The following is a 19,715-nucleotide window of genomic DNA, read 5'->3' on the forward strand; positions in this document are numbered from 1 at the left end:
GTCTCAACCGTGGGGCCAAAGAGATGACGGAGAAGGCTGAATCAGCCCTTTCCAAACCTCCTTTTCCCTGGTTCTGCCTCTCCACACCCACCGCTCCGCCAAAACCATTCTGGGGGTGGCCGTAATGACCCGAGCGCCAAATCCAAAGATGTCTCGGTAACCACCTCACTTGACCTTTCTGTAACATTCACACCATGGCCATTTCCTGCTCCTTACAGCCGTTCTCCTGTGGCTTTGGCGAAAACAATCCCAGACCGCATGCACACGTGCTTACTATGTGTCAAGAGCTCTGCTGAGCAGCAAGGTGCTGAGCACAACAACCTTGTGAAGGGTGTACCGTTACCCCCACTTCACAGATGACAAACTGAGGTCTCAGAGAGGTTAAATAACTTTTCAAGCTAGAGAGCCAAAGAACCCAGGTCATCTGAAAACAAAAAGCTACATCCTTAAGCACTGAAATAGGGTTCCTCTGCTGGTTTTCCTGCTCTCTCGGACCATTCCTTCCTCCTCAATCCCTTTCCAGGTACACCATCCCTTTGCACTCCATCACCCACCCCACCACCTCCCATGCCCACCCTTCTCCCAAAGCTGCTGTTTTTGATATTCTTTCCATGGTCCGCTCTTTAACACTCTCTCTCTTCCCTGTAGCCAATGTATCCTTATGGCTTCACCACATCCATGTACAGATGGCGCTCAAAACTCAAATGACTTCCCTGCTTCAGATTTCTCTCCAGGCCTTGCTTCCTCCTAAGCATCTTTACCTGTGTGGCCACCAGGGGCTTAGTGTGCCCACCAGGGAGGCGGCAGTAATTCCCCTACACTTGTTCCTCCTCCCCTGTGTGATTGGCACACACGGGCTCAATCAATGGGGCCAGAAATTGGGGGGTTATCCTGGACAACCCCTTCTTCACTCCTTCTTCACACATTTCCAGTTCTACAGCTTTATTCAGGCCATTGTCTCTTACCTAGATGGCCAGCAGCCTCTTCGCTGGCCTCCCATCTTGGGTGTGACCCATCCAATCTGCCTCCCGAGGGATATTCCTAAAAGCAAATCTAATCATGTTACTGCTCAATTTAGGTCTTCATCTGGTTTCCCATGGGTCCTGGAAAGGTGTGTAAACTTTTTGGCGTGGCCCAAAATGCCTTGCATGACCTGGTCTCTGAGTATCTGTCTGTTCTCCCTCCTTACTGCCAGCCCTTGATGCCTTGGAGGAAGGATGAGCTGTGCTCCCTCTGCTAAGCACATCTGTCCTATTCTCATCTGCTCAGTGAAGTCGTCTGTCCAGTCTAAGCTCATGAGTCATCTGTTCAAACCTTTTACCAATCTCCTCCCTCCCATTTTTGTCCCCTTTTTCCTGTACCTATTTGTGTCATAGTACCTATAACACCAGGGCACTTAGGTATTTACGTGTGTGCTTCCCTATCCTGGGAACAGAGTGCCTTGGTGGCAAGACCTATGTCTTACACACTGGGATTCTATTCCTGGTGCCTCATGCCTAGCAATTGTTCAATAAATGTTTGTTGACTAAAGGAATGGACGAGCCCTCCTAATCTGACCTCCTGTTCTCAGAAAGTGGATGAGAATCTCTAAGATACTGGGTGCTGTTGAGGAGATTGTTGTCTGCCCCTTCCACAAGGGGCCCTAGAATCATCTGCAAGGAGATAAAGCAGCCCACAGGCACACACCATCCCTCCATCTTCCTTAACTGTAGCAACTCTAGACCCCAGGGGGGCAAACATAAAGATAAACTATATCACAACCATGGGCTGGCTTGGTGAACGATGCATTTTTAAGCCAAGATGTGACTTTAGATTTAGTGGAAAAAACACAGGGTTTAAAGCCAGAAGATTGGGGCTTGAGCCTGGCCGCTAGAATTTATTCATGTATGATTTTAGTCATGTAATATCTCTGAACTCTAGTTGCTTCCTCTCAGAGCCCAGGGATGAAAGGTCCTGCTCACCTACTCCTCAAGGCTGCTCTAGACTGAAATGAGGTTTTATGTAAATGTTCTCTGAACTTCTGTGGTGCTGGGTGAACCCCACTGTCCTTTTACTAGGGGTCCTGCTTGGAAGGGAGAACGTGCCCCATGCCTCAAACATCCCAGAGACATCAGGCTCAGGGCAGGCCAGCTGGGAACCTTCAGCAGAGAAGGCAACCACCACTTAGACATCTGCAGAGGCAGTTTTTAAACACAGAGAACATGGAGGAAATACCACAGAATTTATGGAGTGAAAGCTTTAAAAAGAAACACAAGACTTAAGTCAAAACAGTTGACTCAACTCTGGGGAAGATGTCTGCCTGGACGGAGGAGGAAAAAAAGGATCGACTTGGGGTGGGTTGAGACGGAAGACAAAAGCTCTGTGGGGTGTCCCACCAGGTGGGGCAAGTGGGCACTTCAACACACAGCTCGAGGCAGGGAGAATGGAAACCGCCTCTAGGGAGGTGAGCAGTTACCAGCATTTTTGAAAGGCACATCTTTGCGTGCAATGCTTCCATTTCCAAGAATGTCGCTTCAGATAGCCTTCCCCAAGGCCATAGCGATATGTACAAGGATGTTCCTGGTGGTCTCATTTGTGGTTGGGAAGGCTTGGAAACAATACAAATGTCAATCAGTGAAGGACAGGCTGAATGAATCACAACACGTCTGTACAGCAGAGCCAGTGACGTATCTCTCTAGGTATGATGTAAAAGGATATACGTGTGATACCAAGTGCAGAACAGCATGGGTATGATGATCTTGTTTTTATAAGAACTGAGGACATACCCATGTTTGTATATGCACAGAAAAAAGGATGTGGGAAGACACACACTAATTTGTTAACAGAGTTTGTCTCTCGGAGTTGGAATTATAGAAGATTTTTATACAGGCCTATAAAGTTGATTGTTTTTAATAGACATACCATTAAAAAGAAAATATTCAGAAAGTAAAGGCCTGATGTTTAATTATGATGTTTAAGCATGATGGCGACAGTCTGTCCTTCATCGCAGAAAACCCCCAATGTGTCCTTGCTTTACGTCACAGATTCCAAAATTGTGATACATTCTTAATTATGTTATTCTCTGATAAAAATGCTTATTAACTCTCATATCTGACCCTTCCACTTTGTTTTGGTTTATTTACCATCCACAATTCACTGAGTGTTATCTCTGCTTTGAGGCTAGTGTGGAAAGGGTACAATGATCTCTCCACAGCGTTTACAGCTCCCCCAAATCACATAGAAAGGGCTCCAAAGATATTAGAGGAATGAATGAGTAAACTCAGTCACTTGGGGAAAAGAACAACCCCTCAAGAAGGTCAGACACCTCTGAACCGGCCACCTCTGAACATGCAAAGGTTCTCTGTGAACAGGGCAGGACCTGTTCCAGGTGCATGGGCAACATGTCTGTGGGGAGACACGAGGAGTATATTCTAGATGAAGAGCCCGAAAAGAGAGATGGGAGACCCAGGTTCTATCACTAGGCAGCAATGAGACTTTGTACCAGTCACTTTTTCTTTCTGGGTTTTTATTTCCTCCTCCGTAAATAAGCGTTAGATTTGGCCAACATCTCTCAAAGCATGCTCCTAAGAACACTACATCTGGGATGTGTTAATAAATGCCCCTTAACAAGAATTCTGTGGTCAAATACACTTGGGAAATGCTGCTCTCTGCATGCTAGTCTTGGAGCTCCACAATGCACATTAGCAAGTTCAAGTCTCTGAGAGGTCTTTCAGGAAATAAACTTACTTTATCAATGCTGACACCAGCATTTTCTCACATTTATTTCACCTTGGAATCTTAACATTTTTTTCATGAGCATCTCGCTGATACATACACTGGTCTTAGTAATGCCTGAGGTCTTTCCAGCTCTCAGAATCCATAACCGTAATGACTTGTTTCCTTCACACCAGCTTGTTCTGCCCTGACACCCCATACTGTGGCCACTGTGGCCGAAAGCATCATATCTCAGATGGCCCTCGATGAAGCATACCTCTGCTTTGTGAGTGGGAATATAGAGATCCCTTAACTGTGTGTCAAGGTCCTGATCAAATGGGACAAAGGAGATGTAGAATATGGAGAGGGGAAGAAACATCCAAAAGGGCTGGGCTGAAGCATGGGACACTTGGGTGCAGTTGTTGGGGGCACCTAAGTAGGAATGAAAAACCGGGAGGCAGGGCAAATGGTCAGAGACAAGGGAAGTATTTGGAAGGTACTTGGTCCTTGTGTGGTTTGCTAGCTATTTGTGGCTGTGGCTCATCTGGATTTAAATCCCATTTTTATATCGATGCCTTCCATGTTTGAATACAATCTTTTGATTAAGAGAATGGACTTGGGAGTTGTATGTCCCGTGCCTTAGTTTCTTTTATAAAATAGAGTTGATAAAAAGCTTTGCCTCATAGTGTTATTTATGAAGATGAAATAAGTTAACGCATATGAATGCTCTTAGAATAGTAACTGGCCCATAGTAAGTCCTACATAAATGGCATTGTTGTCATTCATTACTGTTAGTTATATTTTCAGCCAAGATTCCTCTCTGACTTGACAACTCCACTCAGATGTGTCCCAGGCATCTCAGACTAAACAGGAGCCAAATTAAACTCTTTGATTTTTCCCACCAATACCCCAACTTCCCCATCTCAGGAAATGTCACCTCTACACATACACTCACAGCTCAAGTCAGGAGCCCAGGAATCAGACTTGTCTCCCCTTTCCCTTTCACATCCCATCCACCGGGAAGTTCTGCAGTCGACTGCTAAATATATTTCAAGTTCATCTACGTACTTCTTTCTACTTGCATCTCTGCTCTGGTCCGAGCAGGCTCATCTCAGGATAAATGACTAGTCTTCTAAGCGGTCTCCCTGCTCTTCCTCTTGCTCTTCTCCAACACATTCTCCCCGTGCAGCCAGAATGCTTTTAACAAACATAAATATGAACATATTAAAACCCAAAGTGGCCCATAAAATGAAGCCCACGCTTCTCACCGTGGCTTTGTGCTGTCTATCTTCTGTTGACCATCTCCCTGTCTTCCCAGCTGCCTCCCTGAGTTGGCCCGCTCTACTCCAGCAGGATTAGCCTCTTTCCAGTTCCCACACACGGGAATTCCTTCCCACCTTACAGCCCTTATCTGTGTCACCATTTTTGCCCAGAAGACTTTGCCCATGGCTCTTTATGTGATGGGCTCCCCTTCAACTGAGAATCTCAGCTCCAAACTTTCTTTTCTAGATAGATTTCCCCTATAACCCTCTCTTAGTGGGTCACTCTAGTTGTTCTCAGTCATAGCTGTGTGTTCATGACCTTCAGAGCAATTACTTCTTTGTCTACCTGTCTATTGTCTGTCTCTCCCCAGAGAAATTTTCCCAGAGTTTGGTACTACTTCTGTTTTCCAAACACTGTAAACTCAGCTCAGAGCCTGGTGCCCCACACATACCGAATGGATGGATGAATGCCATGGTGCGTGAATGACTCACTGTCTAATACACCCTCCCCATTACTAAAAGTGTAATATGCTGACTAATAAGCAAAAAATAATTCTGTCTACTTTAGTCAGATAAGCTCAGAACTAGAACAAAGGACCAACGCATGAGCCTGTGGATATGCTTTTAGATGTTTGAAAAATCCTCTGACTCATGATGAGAGTGCTGACACAGGGCAAGATCTCTGTTCCAACAGCCAGTCATCAAGGGCCCCTTGGACCCCAGGAACCAATGAACTTTGTGGGATCGATGTCCTCAATGCAGCCAGTATTTTCCATCAGGCTGATACCTGACCCCAACTTTTTCTGGGACATTCAGCGTCTCCTGACCCATATCTTCACTGAATTATGAATTAATTTTTTTGAAGGGGAGTCTTTTTTCGTAGACTACTCAGACTTCTCATCAGAGTAGAAATCTCTGGTTGTAACCACGTAGCTTCTCAGCAAACATGGGACCAGTTCTGCTGCTAATTCCCCGGGGAGTTAACATAAATGTTTATTGACAGTGCAGTCCTCAAGAAAATAAAGTTGCTGATTCACTGCCTTACACTGAAACTCTGTGTTTCTTCCCTCCTCTTCCTTCCTCTTTATAAGGAGACACTCTGACGAACAGCACATTTTGGGGACCCACTTGGTGTGTGTGTTCTTGGTTGCCTGTTCCTTCTTCCGTCTGTACAGCGTGGTCCCTGTAACGGCAGGGGCATCAGCCTCCCTCTTTCCTCTGGAGGACCGCCCCTCTTGGGACTCTGAGGAACAATGGAAGTCTTGGGGTTTCTCAAACTGGAAGTGAATGGCCCCATGGTGACAGTGGCCCTGTCAGTGGTCCTCTTGGCCCTCCTGAAATGGTAAGTGTGGCCAGCAGGTTCCCATGACTGTGACAATGTCAGAAACAGCAGCCCTGGAGCCTTGCTGGAGCCAGGGAGGGGTATGTGGGAGTGTGTTTTTCTTCTTTTCTAATCTAGAGGGAGTTGAGTATTAACACAGCCTCAGAATTAAAAGCAAACAGCCAGGTTAATCTTTTGCTAAAATGCATGAGATCGAGGTGTCAGGAAAGGCTGGTGATTCAGTGACTGAGAGCACTACACATAATTAAGTTTGCAAGAGATGGAAAAAGAAACAAGTTGGAAAGGTTTGGGGAGAAGTATTTCCTCGTACCCATCATATCTTCCACCTCACTTTTCTGAGATCCTCTCCCCCTATTGGATTTACAGCAGATTCAGCTCTCGGTTCATATGCCATTAAAAACAAAAAGGACATCAGAGCTGTCTGGCATCGTGGACCACTTTGCAGGAGGTCATTCACAGGGATTTCTGCAGGTTTAAGGACAAAGCAGTGGAACTGATTGCGTAGTTTTCTGATATTTGATAGAAGGGAATGGATTCTGATGAACATAGCGTGTGCCGTGCCCACAAAGTTTGAGACCCCGAAAGGACCTCGGATTTGAACTGAGAGCAGCTGCCTGTTATCTTGTTAATTCAACAGGAGGCTTTCTGAAGTTTGGCTCTGCCGAAGGCCTGTGTCTGGAGATGCAAGGGCCCACAATATGCTCCATTTATGCGTATTCACCCTGCTGGTTAAACTTATTACAGTTACCCACTCAATCCAAAGCACCTGGATTTAGGTGGCTCTGGTTTTTGAGGGGAAAGTGAAAAAATTAATGGAGAACTTGAGTTTGAACAGAATTTCAATTTATGTTTCTGGTGATAATAAAGCCTTCCCTAGATTAATAACTGGGAAAGCACTTTGAAAAGCATCAAGCATTATGCAAATGCGAGGTATTATTCTTTTGGAATTTGCATAGCTGAAAATGGAATTCACGTTTGATGTTCTATGATGATGAAATTACTTCTTGGAAATTGGCTCTGAAACTCCGCTTTAGTCCCAGTGCTGTTTTTGCTTTTTAACTGGTTTAATTATCTTTTGAACTTAGTTCTCAGTGTAGCTTCTCTTCCTTGAAACCAGCCACATGCAAAACCAGGAGCAAATGGTAGCCCTCTTTCCCTGCTGCACCCCATTTATCCATCTCAACGTGTTTCTGTGCTCAGTGATGCACACGCCTTAGTGCCAACACATAGCAGGTGCTTCATAGATGTCCACCGCCATTGTTCACAACCATTTAGGTAACCTAACAACTGAGGAAAATAAGTCTTCAGTGGTTCAGGCATATTTGAAATTCCTTATTAGTATGATTATGGATATATTGTCCCATCAATAGCTATGCTCTGACTGTGGTTCTCAAAGTGTGTCCCGCCTGAATCCTCCAGGTGGTCTCAGCATTAATGTTTAGATTATACATTTTTCTACACATTTATGTCTTTAGCATGTGTGTGTGTGTGTGTGTGTGTGTGTGTGTGTTTTCATTTCTGTATCCTCAACTCCCAGCTCAGTGTCTGACTTACAGCACGGCCTCGATAAATGTTTGATGAACGAATGAATGAATTGCATACGTTAATGTTGCTCTGGTCATGGAAAAGGGCATGTGTCCTGACTGATAAGCTGCTGTAACTGGATGTTTATAATCAGTGTAGATCAGGGAGTCACGGACAATAACACCGCACCATTCAGCAAGGCAGCTCTGCATTTGTAATCTATTCCCAGGGCCATATTAATAACCTGGGTCAAAGACACAGAGATTAGATAAAGGCATGAAGCAGAGGTGGTAAATAGGAAGTGAAAGCTGACTTCCACTTGTTATCGCAGAAATATTTGTTGATCTGTTAATGTACGCCAGGCAGAGAGTGGGAGGCTCTGGTACAAGGTCAGGAAACAGGAGGTCTGGACCAGATGCCCAAGGCTGGGGGATACATGGAGGTTCTGGGGTAAGCTTGGTGTCTGGAGGGAATAATGCTGAAGGAGAGCAGGCAGCAGAAGGGAGTGGCTATGGCCATGGCTCTGGAGCTCCTGAGTCCATCCCTTGATCCAGCTCAAGGTAACCATCCTCAGGCTCTCGACCCTCCTCTTCCAGGCAGGGCTCTAGGTAGCCTCTGAGCAACGGACTCCAGCTTGAATGAGGTGGGGTCTCCCTCCTGCTTCATTCTCTTAAGAGGTACTTGTGGGAGAAGAGGGGTGCTCAGGGAAAGCTGAGGTGGAGAAACCTCCCCCACCCCCCACAGCCATCTTGCTCCTAAGAAGAAACTATGGAGGGTGGTGTGCCCTGACCAGACTCCTTTGTCTTTCCTTTGAGAGTTACCTTTGCCATTGGGCCAGGTAAGACTGTCATGGAGAAACTAAACTCTGAGAATGAGGATTATGAGGATTGCTTCTTGCCTCCTCAACCAGCCTGTGAGTTCTTGCAAGGCAGGGGCGAGGTCTCAGATCTCATTGCAATTCCAGAAATTTCTATCCATGGCACAAATGTTCTTCTAGCGTTTGGTTTAAAGGGGGTAAAGTGAAGAAGTACAGCACCCAGGATTTAGGGTTTGGCTCCTGCCTCTTCCAGTGGCCTCATCTCCCTCATTCATCCCCCATATCCTGTTCTGAGAGCGGCCATGTTGCTGCATGAGTCCTTCCTTTGCCCTTGCTAGTCTCCATGCTTGGAATTCCCTTCTTCTCTTTCCTTCAGCACTAAGTTCAGGGGCATCTCCTCATGGAAGCTTCTCCTGTTTGTCCAGGGCACTTACAAGCCCCAACTCAGTGCTGCTTTTATCATCTCTCATCACCTCCCCTCCCCCAATGCCCAGTATGTAGCACTGGCACATAATAAATGCTGGCTATGCGTGGCTCAGTTGGTTAACCGTCCGACTCTGGCTCAGGTCATGATCTCACAGTCTGTGAGTCTGAGCCCCGCGTCGGGCTCTGTGCTGACAGCTCAGAGCCTGGAGCCTGCTTTGGATTCTGTGTCTCCCTCTCTCTCTATCCCTCCCCTGCTCATGCTCTGTCTCTCTCTGTCTCAAAAATAAATAAAAACATTAAAAAATACATAAAAAAAATTTTTTAACGTTTATTTATTTTTGAGAGAGAGAGAGAGACAGAGCTTGAACAGGGGAGGGGCAGAGAGAGAGGGAGACACAGAATCCAAAGCAGGCTCCAGGCTCTGAGCTGTCAGCACAGAGCCCGACACAGGGCTCGAACTCACGGACTGTGAGATCATGACCTGAGCCTAAGTCAGACGCTTAACCGACCAAGCCACCCAGGCGCCCCTAAAAAAATTTTTTTTTAAATAAATGTTGGCTGAAGGCTAATTCCAGCCTCTGATCTCTGCTGGTACTTTTTTGCCGGTTCTTCTCTGAGCCTTTATAGTTCAGTACAAATCTTAACAGTTTTGCCCATATGAGTCACTCCTTTTCCTGAAAGCCTGTTGTGTTTTCAGTTTGTACCAACTTGGTGACTCCTTTTTAAATTGTTGCAGGTGTACTGTTTTTGTATCCCCACCCACCTTGTAGAACAGAGACCATGCCATGTACTTGATAAATACTTCTTAATTGTTAAGTGTACATGTGAATTTGGAAAGAAGACAAAAGAGTTAATTTCACTTAAAAAGAGACCATTATAAAATAGGCATAGTATATTTCAGTAGTTCTCCTCAAAGTGAATTTGACACGATTTTCAACAATACTTATTTAAGTTGACAGATATGTGGCTGAGTAGCATGAACTGGGGTATAAGGAGATCAGGGCTACTCCACTGGGGCTGGAAGACGGAGCAGACATATAGAATATAGTAGCTAGGAGTACACACAAAGGTGTATGTATGAAGCACATATGAAGCAGTCTGGAGCCTGCTTCAGATGCTGTGTCTCCCTCTCTCTGTGCCCCTCCCCATCCCCGTGCTCTGTTTCTGCCTCTGTCTCTCTCAAAATAAACATTAAAAAAAAAAGAGTATCCCAAATATTAATAGTGGTTTTTCTTCATTGGTGGGATTATGGATGATTTTCATTTCTTTTTTTAGTCTTTCTACATCTTCCACATTTCTTTAATGAGTATGAATTACGGCGCAAAAAATTGTTACTTTATGTTATTTTTATGTTTTATTATGTTACTTTATGTTATTGAAAGGAGAAGGAAATTGTTCTTCTCTAGTAGTGAAGAGGAAACCAGTTTTATGCTGTGGGAATGGAGGTTTCGGGGCTATAATCTCACTATTTCCACCAACAGAGTAGAATATACAAGGGGAATTTAGAGTAATGAGGGAGCTTCTTGGCTAATGAGGCAGTGTGAAAGGTAAACTGTAGCAGTTCCATTAAGTAGCTAAAGAGTCAAAGCAGGTAAATACATGAATACGCTGGCAGCTGAGAAGTGCTGTCTTACAGAGATGCAAGGGCTTTTCATGCCAGGCTGCATTTAAGGCTCAGGAGCCCAAGACTCAGAGGAATGAGTCGACTAGTTGTGAAAATAGGAATCAGGGTGTTTTAGAGTTCTGATCAAGTCTCATTCTAAGATAACGTTAAGGTAAAATGTTATTGGTGATTATCAAGACTTAAGACTATAATGAAAATCACTGTACCTGGAAGTTTCTTTCTGATAGAGCTTGCTTTACATATAGGAGGACTAGATTCTAATTCTAAACCCAGACCATATCTGGTAATCCAGATAATCTAGTCCCAGACCATATTTAAAAGAAACCATTGCTCCCTGGGATGGAAGGAAGGCTCAATATCCACAAATCAATAACACAATATACCACATTAACAGAACGAAGGAGAAAAAAAAAATCGCATAATCATCTCAATAGATGCAGAAAAACCATTTGATAAAATTCAACTTCCTTTCGTGATAAAAACTTTCAATGAATTAGGTATAAAAGGACTGTGCCTCAGCTTGATAAAGGCTGTATATGACAAGTGCACAGCTAATCTTATACTTGACAGTGAAAAGATGAAACCTTTTCCTCTAAGATCAGAACCAGACAAGGATGTCCACTCTCACCACTACCATTCAATATCAAGCCAGAAGTCTTAGCCATAGCAATTAGAAAAGGAAACGAAATAATAGGCATCCAAATTAGAAAGGAAGAAGTAAAACTGTCTCTGTTTATAGATGACATAATCTTACATACAGAAAATGCTAAAGACTCCAATCAAAAAGCTGGTAGAGCTAATAAATAAAGTTTATGAAATTCAAATTCCTTAAAGTTGCAGGATATAAAGTCAAACATGAAAATCAGGTGCATTTCTTTATAATAACAACAAACTATGTGAAAAGAAATAAAGAAAACAATCCCATTTACAATAGCATCAAAAAGAATAAAACACTTAGGAATGAATTGCATCAAGTGGGTAAAAGAGCTGTACACTGAGAATTATGACACTGATGAATGAAACTGAAAAAGACACAAATAAGTGGAAAGATATCCTGTGTTCATGGATCGGAAGGATTAATATTGTTAAAATGTCCATACAACCCAAGGTAATCTATAGATTCAATGTAATCCCTATCAAAATTCCAGTAGCATTTTCCACAGAAATAGGAAAAAAAATCTTAAAATTTTTATGGAGCCATGAATAACCAAAGCAATCTTGAGAAAGAAGAACAAACCTGGAGGCATCACACTTCTGGATTTCAAACTATATTACACAACTGTAGTAGTTAAAACAGTATGGTTCTTCCCTAAAATTAGACATATAGACCAATGGAACAGAATAAAACATCCAGACATAAACTCATGCATATATGGTCAATTCATTTTTGACAAAGGAGCCGAAAACACACAATGGGAAAAGGATAGTCCCTTCATTAAATGATGTTCTGAAAACTGGATCAGTTTTGCTTGTGATAAGCAAAAGAATGAAATTGGACCCTTATCTTATACCATATGCAAAAATCAGCTCAAAATGGATTAAAGATTTAAATGTAAGGCCTGACACTGTACAACTCCTAAAAGAAAACATAAGGGCTAGCCCTTTGACATTGATCTTGACATTGAGGTTTTGGGTGGGACACTAAAAGCCCAAGCAACAAAAGCAAAAATAAACAAGTGAGACCACATCAAATTGGAAAGCTTTTGCACAACAAGGAAAACAGTCAACAAAATGAGAAGACAACCTACAGAATGGGTGAAAATATTTGCAAGCCATATATCTGAGAAGGGGTTAATGTCCAAAATATATAAGGAACTTAGACAACTCAATAGCAACAAAACAAAATAACCCATTCAAAAAATGGGCAGAGGAACTTAACAGACATTTTTTCAAGGAAGACATACTAATGGTTAACATGTCTATGGAAAGGTGATTAACATCACTAATCATCAGAGAAATGCAAATCCAAAGAGAGATCACCTCACAAGACAAGAGATAACAAGAGTTGGTGACGATGCGGAGAAAAGAGAACCCTTGTGGACTGTTGGTGGGCACATAAACTGGTGCAGCCACTATGAAAACAGTAGGGAGGTTCCTCAAAAAATTAAAAATAGAGCTACCACACAATCCAGCACTCCTACTCTTGAGGCTATATCAAAGGAAATGAAATCAGCATTTTGAAGGGATATCTCCACTCCCATGTTTCCTGCAGCACTATTCACCAATAGCCAGGACATGGAAACAACTTAAATGTTATCGACCCATGAATGGAGAAAATGTGGTCTACATATACAATGGCATATTATTCAACTTTAAAAAAGGAGACCTGCCATTTGTGACAGCATGGAGGAACGTGGAGATTATTATGCTACATGAAATAAGCCAGACACAGCAAGACAAATACAGCATGATCGCACATATATGTGGAATCTAAAATGTCGGCTCATGGAAGTAAAGAGTAGAATTGTGGTTGCCAGGGACTGGAGGATGGGGGAGACATACTTTTAGTTATAAGATGAATAGGTTCTAGAGCTGAATGTACAGCCTGGTAACTATAGTTAGTAATGATGTAGAATACATGAAATTTGCTAAGGGAGTAATCTTAAGTATTCTCACCACACACACACACACACACACACACACACACACACATGGTAACTATGTGAGATAATGGATATGTTAGTTAGCTTCATTGTGGTAATCATTATGTATCAAACACCAAGCTGTATACCTTAAATATATACAATTCCTTTGTCAATCATACCTCGATAAGTTAAAAATAATAATAATTAAAAAAGCAAACACCACTGTACTGGAATATGGAGCCCAGCTAAGAAAACTTGAATTTGTCAGAGTAAGGAAGCCATGTAGGTGTTCCCTGGTATAATCATAGGTAGAGGGAGGGGTGTCTGGCTGCAGAATGAGGGTATTTGAAAATCAGTTGGCTACCATTTTCCCAAGTTCTGTTCCTAACAATGTTTGGGAAATTAACCATAAGGTAAGCCTTCTTGGAGAATCATAGCATATCAAAGGTCCCAAGAGGTTCTGCAGTAAAGAAATCTGTTTAACTTCATTTAGTCCAGTTCTTCCTAAACTTATTTGATTAAGAAACACTGTGGGGGTACCTGGGTGGCTCAGTCAGTTAAGCCTCCTCCAACTCTTGGTTTCTGCTCAGGTCATGATTCTCACAGTTCGTGAGATTGAGCCCCACATCGGGCTCTGTGCTGACCGTAGAGCTTGCTTGGTTTCTCTCACACTCTCTCTGCCCCTCCCCCTCTCACATTCTCTAAATAAATATGTAAATAAAGATTAAAAAAAACACAAGCGAACAACAACAAAAAAGAAATGATGTGTAGGATCATAGAGAAAAGGTCAATTTTGACCAGCTGAGATATTCCCTTGAAATGAGTGGTTGGATGTGTTGTTGGTGATCAGGCAGCTGCGTAGTCTGGTGGAAATGGAGGAGCTGCCGAACAGAGGAATAAAACATGAAAACTATCCTTTTGCAAGCTCTGAGGCACCAGGGTTGATGATATTTACTTCAGAGCATAGAGGGTATAGATAGTCTGGAGGGCAAAATAGGGCCAACAGGCACGCTGGCTCCAGTTCAACATCAAAGTAAACGAATAACCACAGCTGTCTGGCTATGGCAGGAACGCTGCCTTGGGAGGTGGTGAGCGTCCCTCAACATCCACCAGGAATGCTGCCAAAGCACTTCCTACATGGCATGGGCACTTGGCACAGATGACCACTGAGTGCTTTCTGGATCTAGATTCAGTGTATGGAAGGTCTGCACGGAGCCTAGCTACCACCAGGGAAAAGTCAGATAAAGCACAAGAGATCCACTAGTGACTGCTCCCTCTTCTGCCTGGACACACCTCTTGTCCCCAGCAGCAGCTCCCATGGTGAGGAGAGCGTGTCAGCTCCCACGGTGAGGAGAGCGTGTCCCAGGCAGGAGCCTGGAACACTCTCACAAAGCAACTTCGTGGGGCCTCATTATGGCTTCATGCAGGACACTCTTCTAGCCTTCCAGCCCTTGCTCCTCAGACTTTCTGGGTCCCCAGCCCCTTGGAGGTGGCTTGGAGAAGCAGAAGGGTCTTGGACTGGGTCTGGAAACATAAGGGAGAAGTGATGTGGCACAGGAGAGAAGGGGGAAAATTTCAGGTGAGGAAGGGTCACAACATCAGGATTTGTAACATTTGGTAGAACAAGACATTAAGGGTGTGAATAATGGACACATTTTAGAAATACATTTTAAAGGCCATGGATAATTTCCAGTGCCCCAGAGCATCTAGAGAAAGATGCATGCTATTTCCCTTTTTTATTTTTTGTACTTTTGTTTAGGATATGATGGGTACTTTGGTTTAATAACTCAGTGATGAGCTTGGAGATAAAATTGAACCTGCTTAGGAAAACTAGGTCTGCACTTCCTCGAGGACCATTTCCACAGAATATTTTTTTTTGTTTTCCCTCTTTCACATAGTTATACACAATATCCCTAGCTTTCCCCTTACTTTATTGATTTTCCAGAACGAGAGTACGAGGCGTGACTATAAAGTAACGTGACTGATTATTTTAGCATACACACCAGAACTTATACAGCCAAATGAATTTTATGACCTTCAAAAGCATTTTCCTGATACGCTAAACCTTTGCTGCAGAGATGGCACTATCAGAAAAGGCATTCTTAGCACTTTCCTTTAGGAATGGCCCTGGTGTCTAGAGTCAGTCTTTTGACAGTCTCATGGTAGCCAGTCGCCATTTTTGTTGAGAATGGACTAATTTTTTTTTAAACAGTCCCAATATTGGCAAACAGGTGATTAGACTGGGTCGTCTTCTTTTCGACTCAAAATAAAATGTGATTAGAAAACAATAAGTCTTCTTCTATATTCGAGAAGTTTATGAACCAGGAAGCCTGGGGATTCCACTTGAGGGGCCACACTCCTAGGGCATATGCATTGTTGCTCACTTCCTGGTTTGTTTTGTTTTAAAGAAAACAACAGCAATGATCTTAAGACTTGTGGTCAAACCTTCTCTTCTTATCTTGTAAGGAGTTCAGGCTTCTGGTAGCATCTACTCTCTGGGGAGAGATGAGAGAAGGATCTCATTCATTCTATAAACAAAGCAAATCAGCGGATTTATGTTGGTGCTTTAATGAGGTGCTCAAGTATACGCTTGGGACTGCTTTCCCTGGGAGGACAGTGGCTCTTCCAGAAATAGAGCTATTGAACGAACCCTTCCTTGCACCCCTGAATACCATAATAACAACCATCTTCCTAGGCTGTCATTTGCCATTGAGGTTAAGTGCTCTTTGGGAACATTAGCAGTGTTATATATACAACATATATCTGAACATGGGCACAGAACTTTGGGTAGAGAAGGGACAGGGGACACTTGTTCATGCAGCTGTACGTTTGGTGCTTCAATTATTAGGAGTCACCTTTTTCTGGTTTGTCAGAAATATGTGATGTTTCACAACTTCCTTGGGATGGGCAGGGTTGGGGTGTTGTCTGACTGGGTAGATTCTGGAGCCCTCGGCTCTCCTGGCAGAGTCTTTGGTCTCCTGGCAGAGTCTGGCACTGGGCCACACTGTGGGGCCATCCTCAACCTCCATATGTCCTTGCAAAGCGGTGTCTTGGGTTTCACCTCAGCAGACGGCAGTTCCTGAACATGGTCCCAGAGAGAGGGCGACCCTTCCTTTGCTCAAAGGTATCTGGAAAGATGGTGTCAGAGATGGCCTGAAAGCAGAGCCAACCTCTACAAATAGTGGATTCAACCGAAACCCTGTTTTCTGAGCACGATGCATAGACACCCTGGGGAGAGCCAGCGCTCTGTATCCAAACTGGCTTCTGCTTCCACATTTCAGCTGAAAGGTGCCCTACAATCCTCCCCCGCATTTCCCTCCTGGCTGCACACAATGTGCCTGTTCTTCTCCCTACTCTTGCTCACTCATTACAGCCCCTGTTGTCTGAATGCCCTCCTCTCTCTGTTTAAATCCCAGCCAGCCATCAAAACCTGGCCAAATGTCACTCTTCTTGAAGGTCACCTTAACTAGGCCAGCCCTCTGGAGCTCTGCCCCCACCTTGAACACCTGTAGTGTCCTCGGTCTCTATAGCCATCCTGGCACTCACTCTATTATCTTCCTGTGAATGCATGTGTCCTGTCTTCCTGGCCTGACTCCAAGCCCCTGAGGGCAGGGCTGAATCTTAAGCCAGTAAGTGCCTTGTGCACAGTAGCTGCTCAGTAAATGTTAAAGATCATCACCATGCCTCAGGTAACGGAGATGGTGACACTGCTTCCAAATGATTACTGTTACATGTGTGTGTGTGTGTGAGAGAGAGAGAGAGAGAGAGAGAGAGAGAGAGAGAGAGAGAGCAAGCACAGGGGATGACAGGATCAATCTCCCTCTGACTTGCTGGCACACTAGTGGCCTGTGTTCCCACTACCTAGCAGAATGCCTTGCACAGGGCTCACTGAAAGAGTAAATAAATGACTTCTTCGTTCGCACACTCATTGAATGCTGAAGGCTTTCAAGGCTGTGTGCTGGTTCTACCTCATTGATGTGCAGTGGATAACATTCTCATGAATTCAGATAGATAAAGTAATTGTCACATTAGGAATCGAAGAGCAGGGCTCTGATACAAAAGGAAGGGATGGGACAGAATGTAGGACATAGCCATCTAGATGTGGCATATGAGGGATCATAGAGCTCTTGGGGTCTGACCAGGGTACCCTGACAATAGTGTGGTGGAGGGGGGCATAGGAGGCATCTAGCCCCCTGCAGAGAGGCATCAAAGGACACACACTTCCTCTTACCCTGTTCTATTGAACACTAATCCTCACAGCTTAAAGCAATGCTATCTAAACTCTTCTCCAGCATCCTCTGTTTATATTACTTCCCCATATGTCCCATTGTCTACGTAACAATGCATATTTAAGTAATGATTGATTGATTTTCCCATTTTAATCATTCAAAGACAATGATAGTAGCTCTGCCAATGAGAACAGCTGATCAATGAGATAACCAGCATTAGTGTACCAAGTTATCATTCCACTCCAAGGTAAAGAAACTTGGCATTTTAGGTAACCCGCACAATCTTATTGTCAATAAATGCATGATTTGCATTAGGCCCTTTGAAATATGGAAAACATCTCATGTACCCCCTTCCTACCTTCACAAGTCAGTAGGTATCTGGGGACCTCAGGCCGTAAACACTGTAAAGCATAGTCACTTATACATTTAAGGGTTTGAACTCTATTTGTAAACAGAGAGTGACCAAAACTGGTAGCATCATCTCACGATAAGAGGGATGGTAAAGGAAGGTCATTGGGAAGTTCTCAGGAGAAATATGGTGCCGTGGAAATCAGCTAGGTCTTTACAGTGTAGGACAGACACACTTTTTCTTCTGGATGACCTTGGGCAAATCATTCCATCCTCACTAGTTTCCTCATTCATAAGAGAAGGCTGGCAGTCCCTGCCTTTCAGCATATGGCACCTTTCCAACTGGCCACCTAGGCCAGCTCTCACTCACCCCTACCTGCCAGTCAATCCATATTCTTGCCAGTCTGGTTTCCCAAGTGGTCCTTGAATTGTTCTTTCCTCTCTCTCTGCTCTTCTACCACTGTAGTCCAGGATTCCCTCCCTCCCTCCTTCTCTCCCTTCCTTCCTTTTTGAGAGAGATAGGGAGAGTGCAAGTGAGGGGGAGAGGGGCAGAGGGAGAGAGGGAGGGAGGGAGAGAGAGAGAAAGAGAGAGAGAGAGAGGATCTTAGGCAGACTCCATGCTCAGTGAAGAGCCCAATGTGGGGCTGGATCTCACAACCCTGGGATCACGACCTGAGCCGAAATCAAGGGTCACACACTCAACTGACTGAGCCACCCAGGCCCCCCTGTAGTCCAGGATTTCAAGAGCATCCCTTGGCTGGAATAGTCTCCTAACTGGTTTCCCTGCCTGCTGCCTGGGTCCCTCGAATCTGTCCTGCAACTCTGCAGCCAGAATAACACCACAGGAACTCACCACTCTCCTGCGTAAAACCCTTCCATGGCCCTCCCTGCCCCCAGAATGAAGTCTCCCTGGCCTAGCACCCCCAAGTCTCTCTCTGATCTGGTTACTTCCCACTCTGCATGTTCATTTTCCATTGCTTCTCACCTGGCACTCCCCTTTCTGGTGCTCACACTTTCTTCCATACAGCACGCTGTTTACCATCCATTTCCTTCTCTCCTTCATTCAAGTGAGAGCCTCTGCATTCCCTGTGCTCCTGGCCCCATTGCACCTGGTTCCTTCTCTCGCTTTCCACTTATCTAAGGTGAGTTCCCAGAGGCAGGACTGGGTCTTACACAGCTTTTGCTTCAAGTACCCAGTATTGTGCTTGGGCCACTCAATACATTTCTATGCATTAACAGGCACTCACTTTTTTGTTGAGCCAAACCAAACTGAGAGATAATACACAGAATTTTGTGTGGCATGGGCCTCGCATATATAGACACCCAATACATGTCAGCTGCTCTTTGCTGCTATGAATATTATCATAGAGAATTTCCATTTGTTTCTGGCTGCATTCCACCACGACCAGCTACAATTCTCACTTGTTATATAACAAAACGTCATCGAATCGAATTGTGGATCCTTTTTTTTTAAGTTGATTTATTTATTTTGAGAGAGAAAGAGACAGAGTATGCGTAGGGAAGGGGCAGAGAGAGAAGGAGAGAAAGAGAATCCCAAGCAGGTTCTGCGCTGTCAGCACAGAGCCTTGATGCGGGTGTTGAACTCACAAACCATGAGGTCATGACCTGAGCGGAAACCAAGAGTCAGACACTTAACCGACTAAGCAACCCAGGCACCCTGAGCTCTGGATCTTAATAAAAGATTATGTCTCTGTAATTCAGCCTAGCCTGTGCTGTGGGTGAAGTTCATCTCTGCACTATTTATAAGGGAAGGACTGCTAAACAAAATCACAGTGCAAAGGTGACTGGGGAACCCATTTAGGAAAGCAAATGACTCCCAAGAACTTCACCAGTGTGTCAGTTCT

At 44.2% G+C, this 19,715-nt stretch overlaps 1 protein-coding gene across 1 annotated transcript in view; it reads left to right on the forward strand.

The window, feature by feature from the left end:
• Positions 1-6,063: 6,063 nt before the first annotated feature.
• Positions 6,064-19,715, forward strand: part of TBXAS1 (thromboxane A synthase 1) — a 154,945-nt gene continuing 141,293 nt past the window's right edge. Inside the window, exon 1 of the mRNA XM_043589705.1 lies at positions 6,064-6,297. Within this exon, the coding sequence (XP_043445640.1) occupies positions 6,209-6,297 (89 nt within the window). The 5' untranslated portion in view covers positions 6,064-6,208. The remainder of the gene's footprint in view (positions 6,298-19,715) is intronic.

The sequence above is a fragment of the Prionailurus bengalensis genome, chromosome A2 (assembly GCF_016509475.1).
Source record: "Prionailurus bengalensis isolate Pbe53 chromosome A2, Fcat_Pben_1.1_paternal_pri, whole genome shotgun sequence".
Taxonomy (NCBI): Eukaryota; Metazoa; Chordata; class Mammalia; order Carnivora; family Felidae; genus Prionailurus; species Prionailurus bengalensis.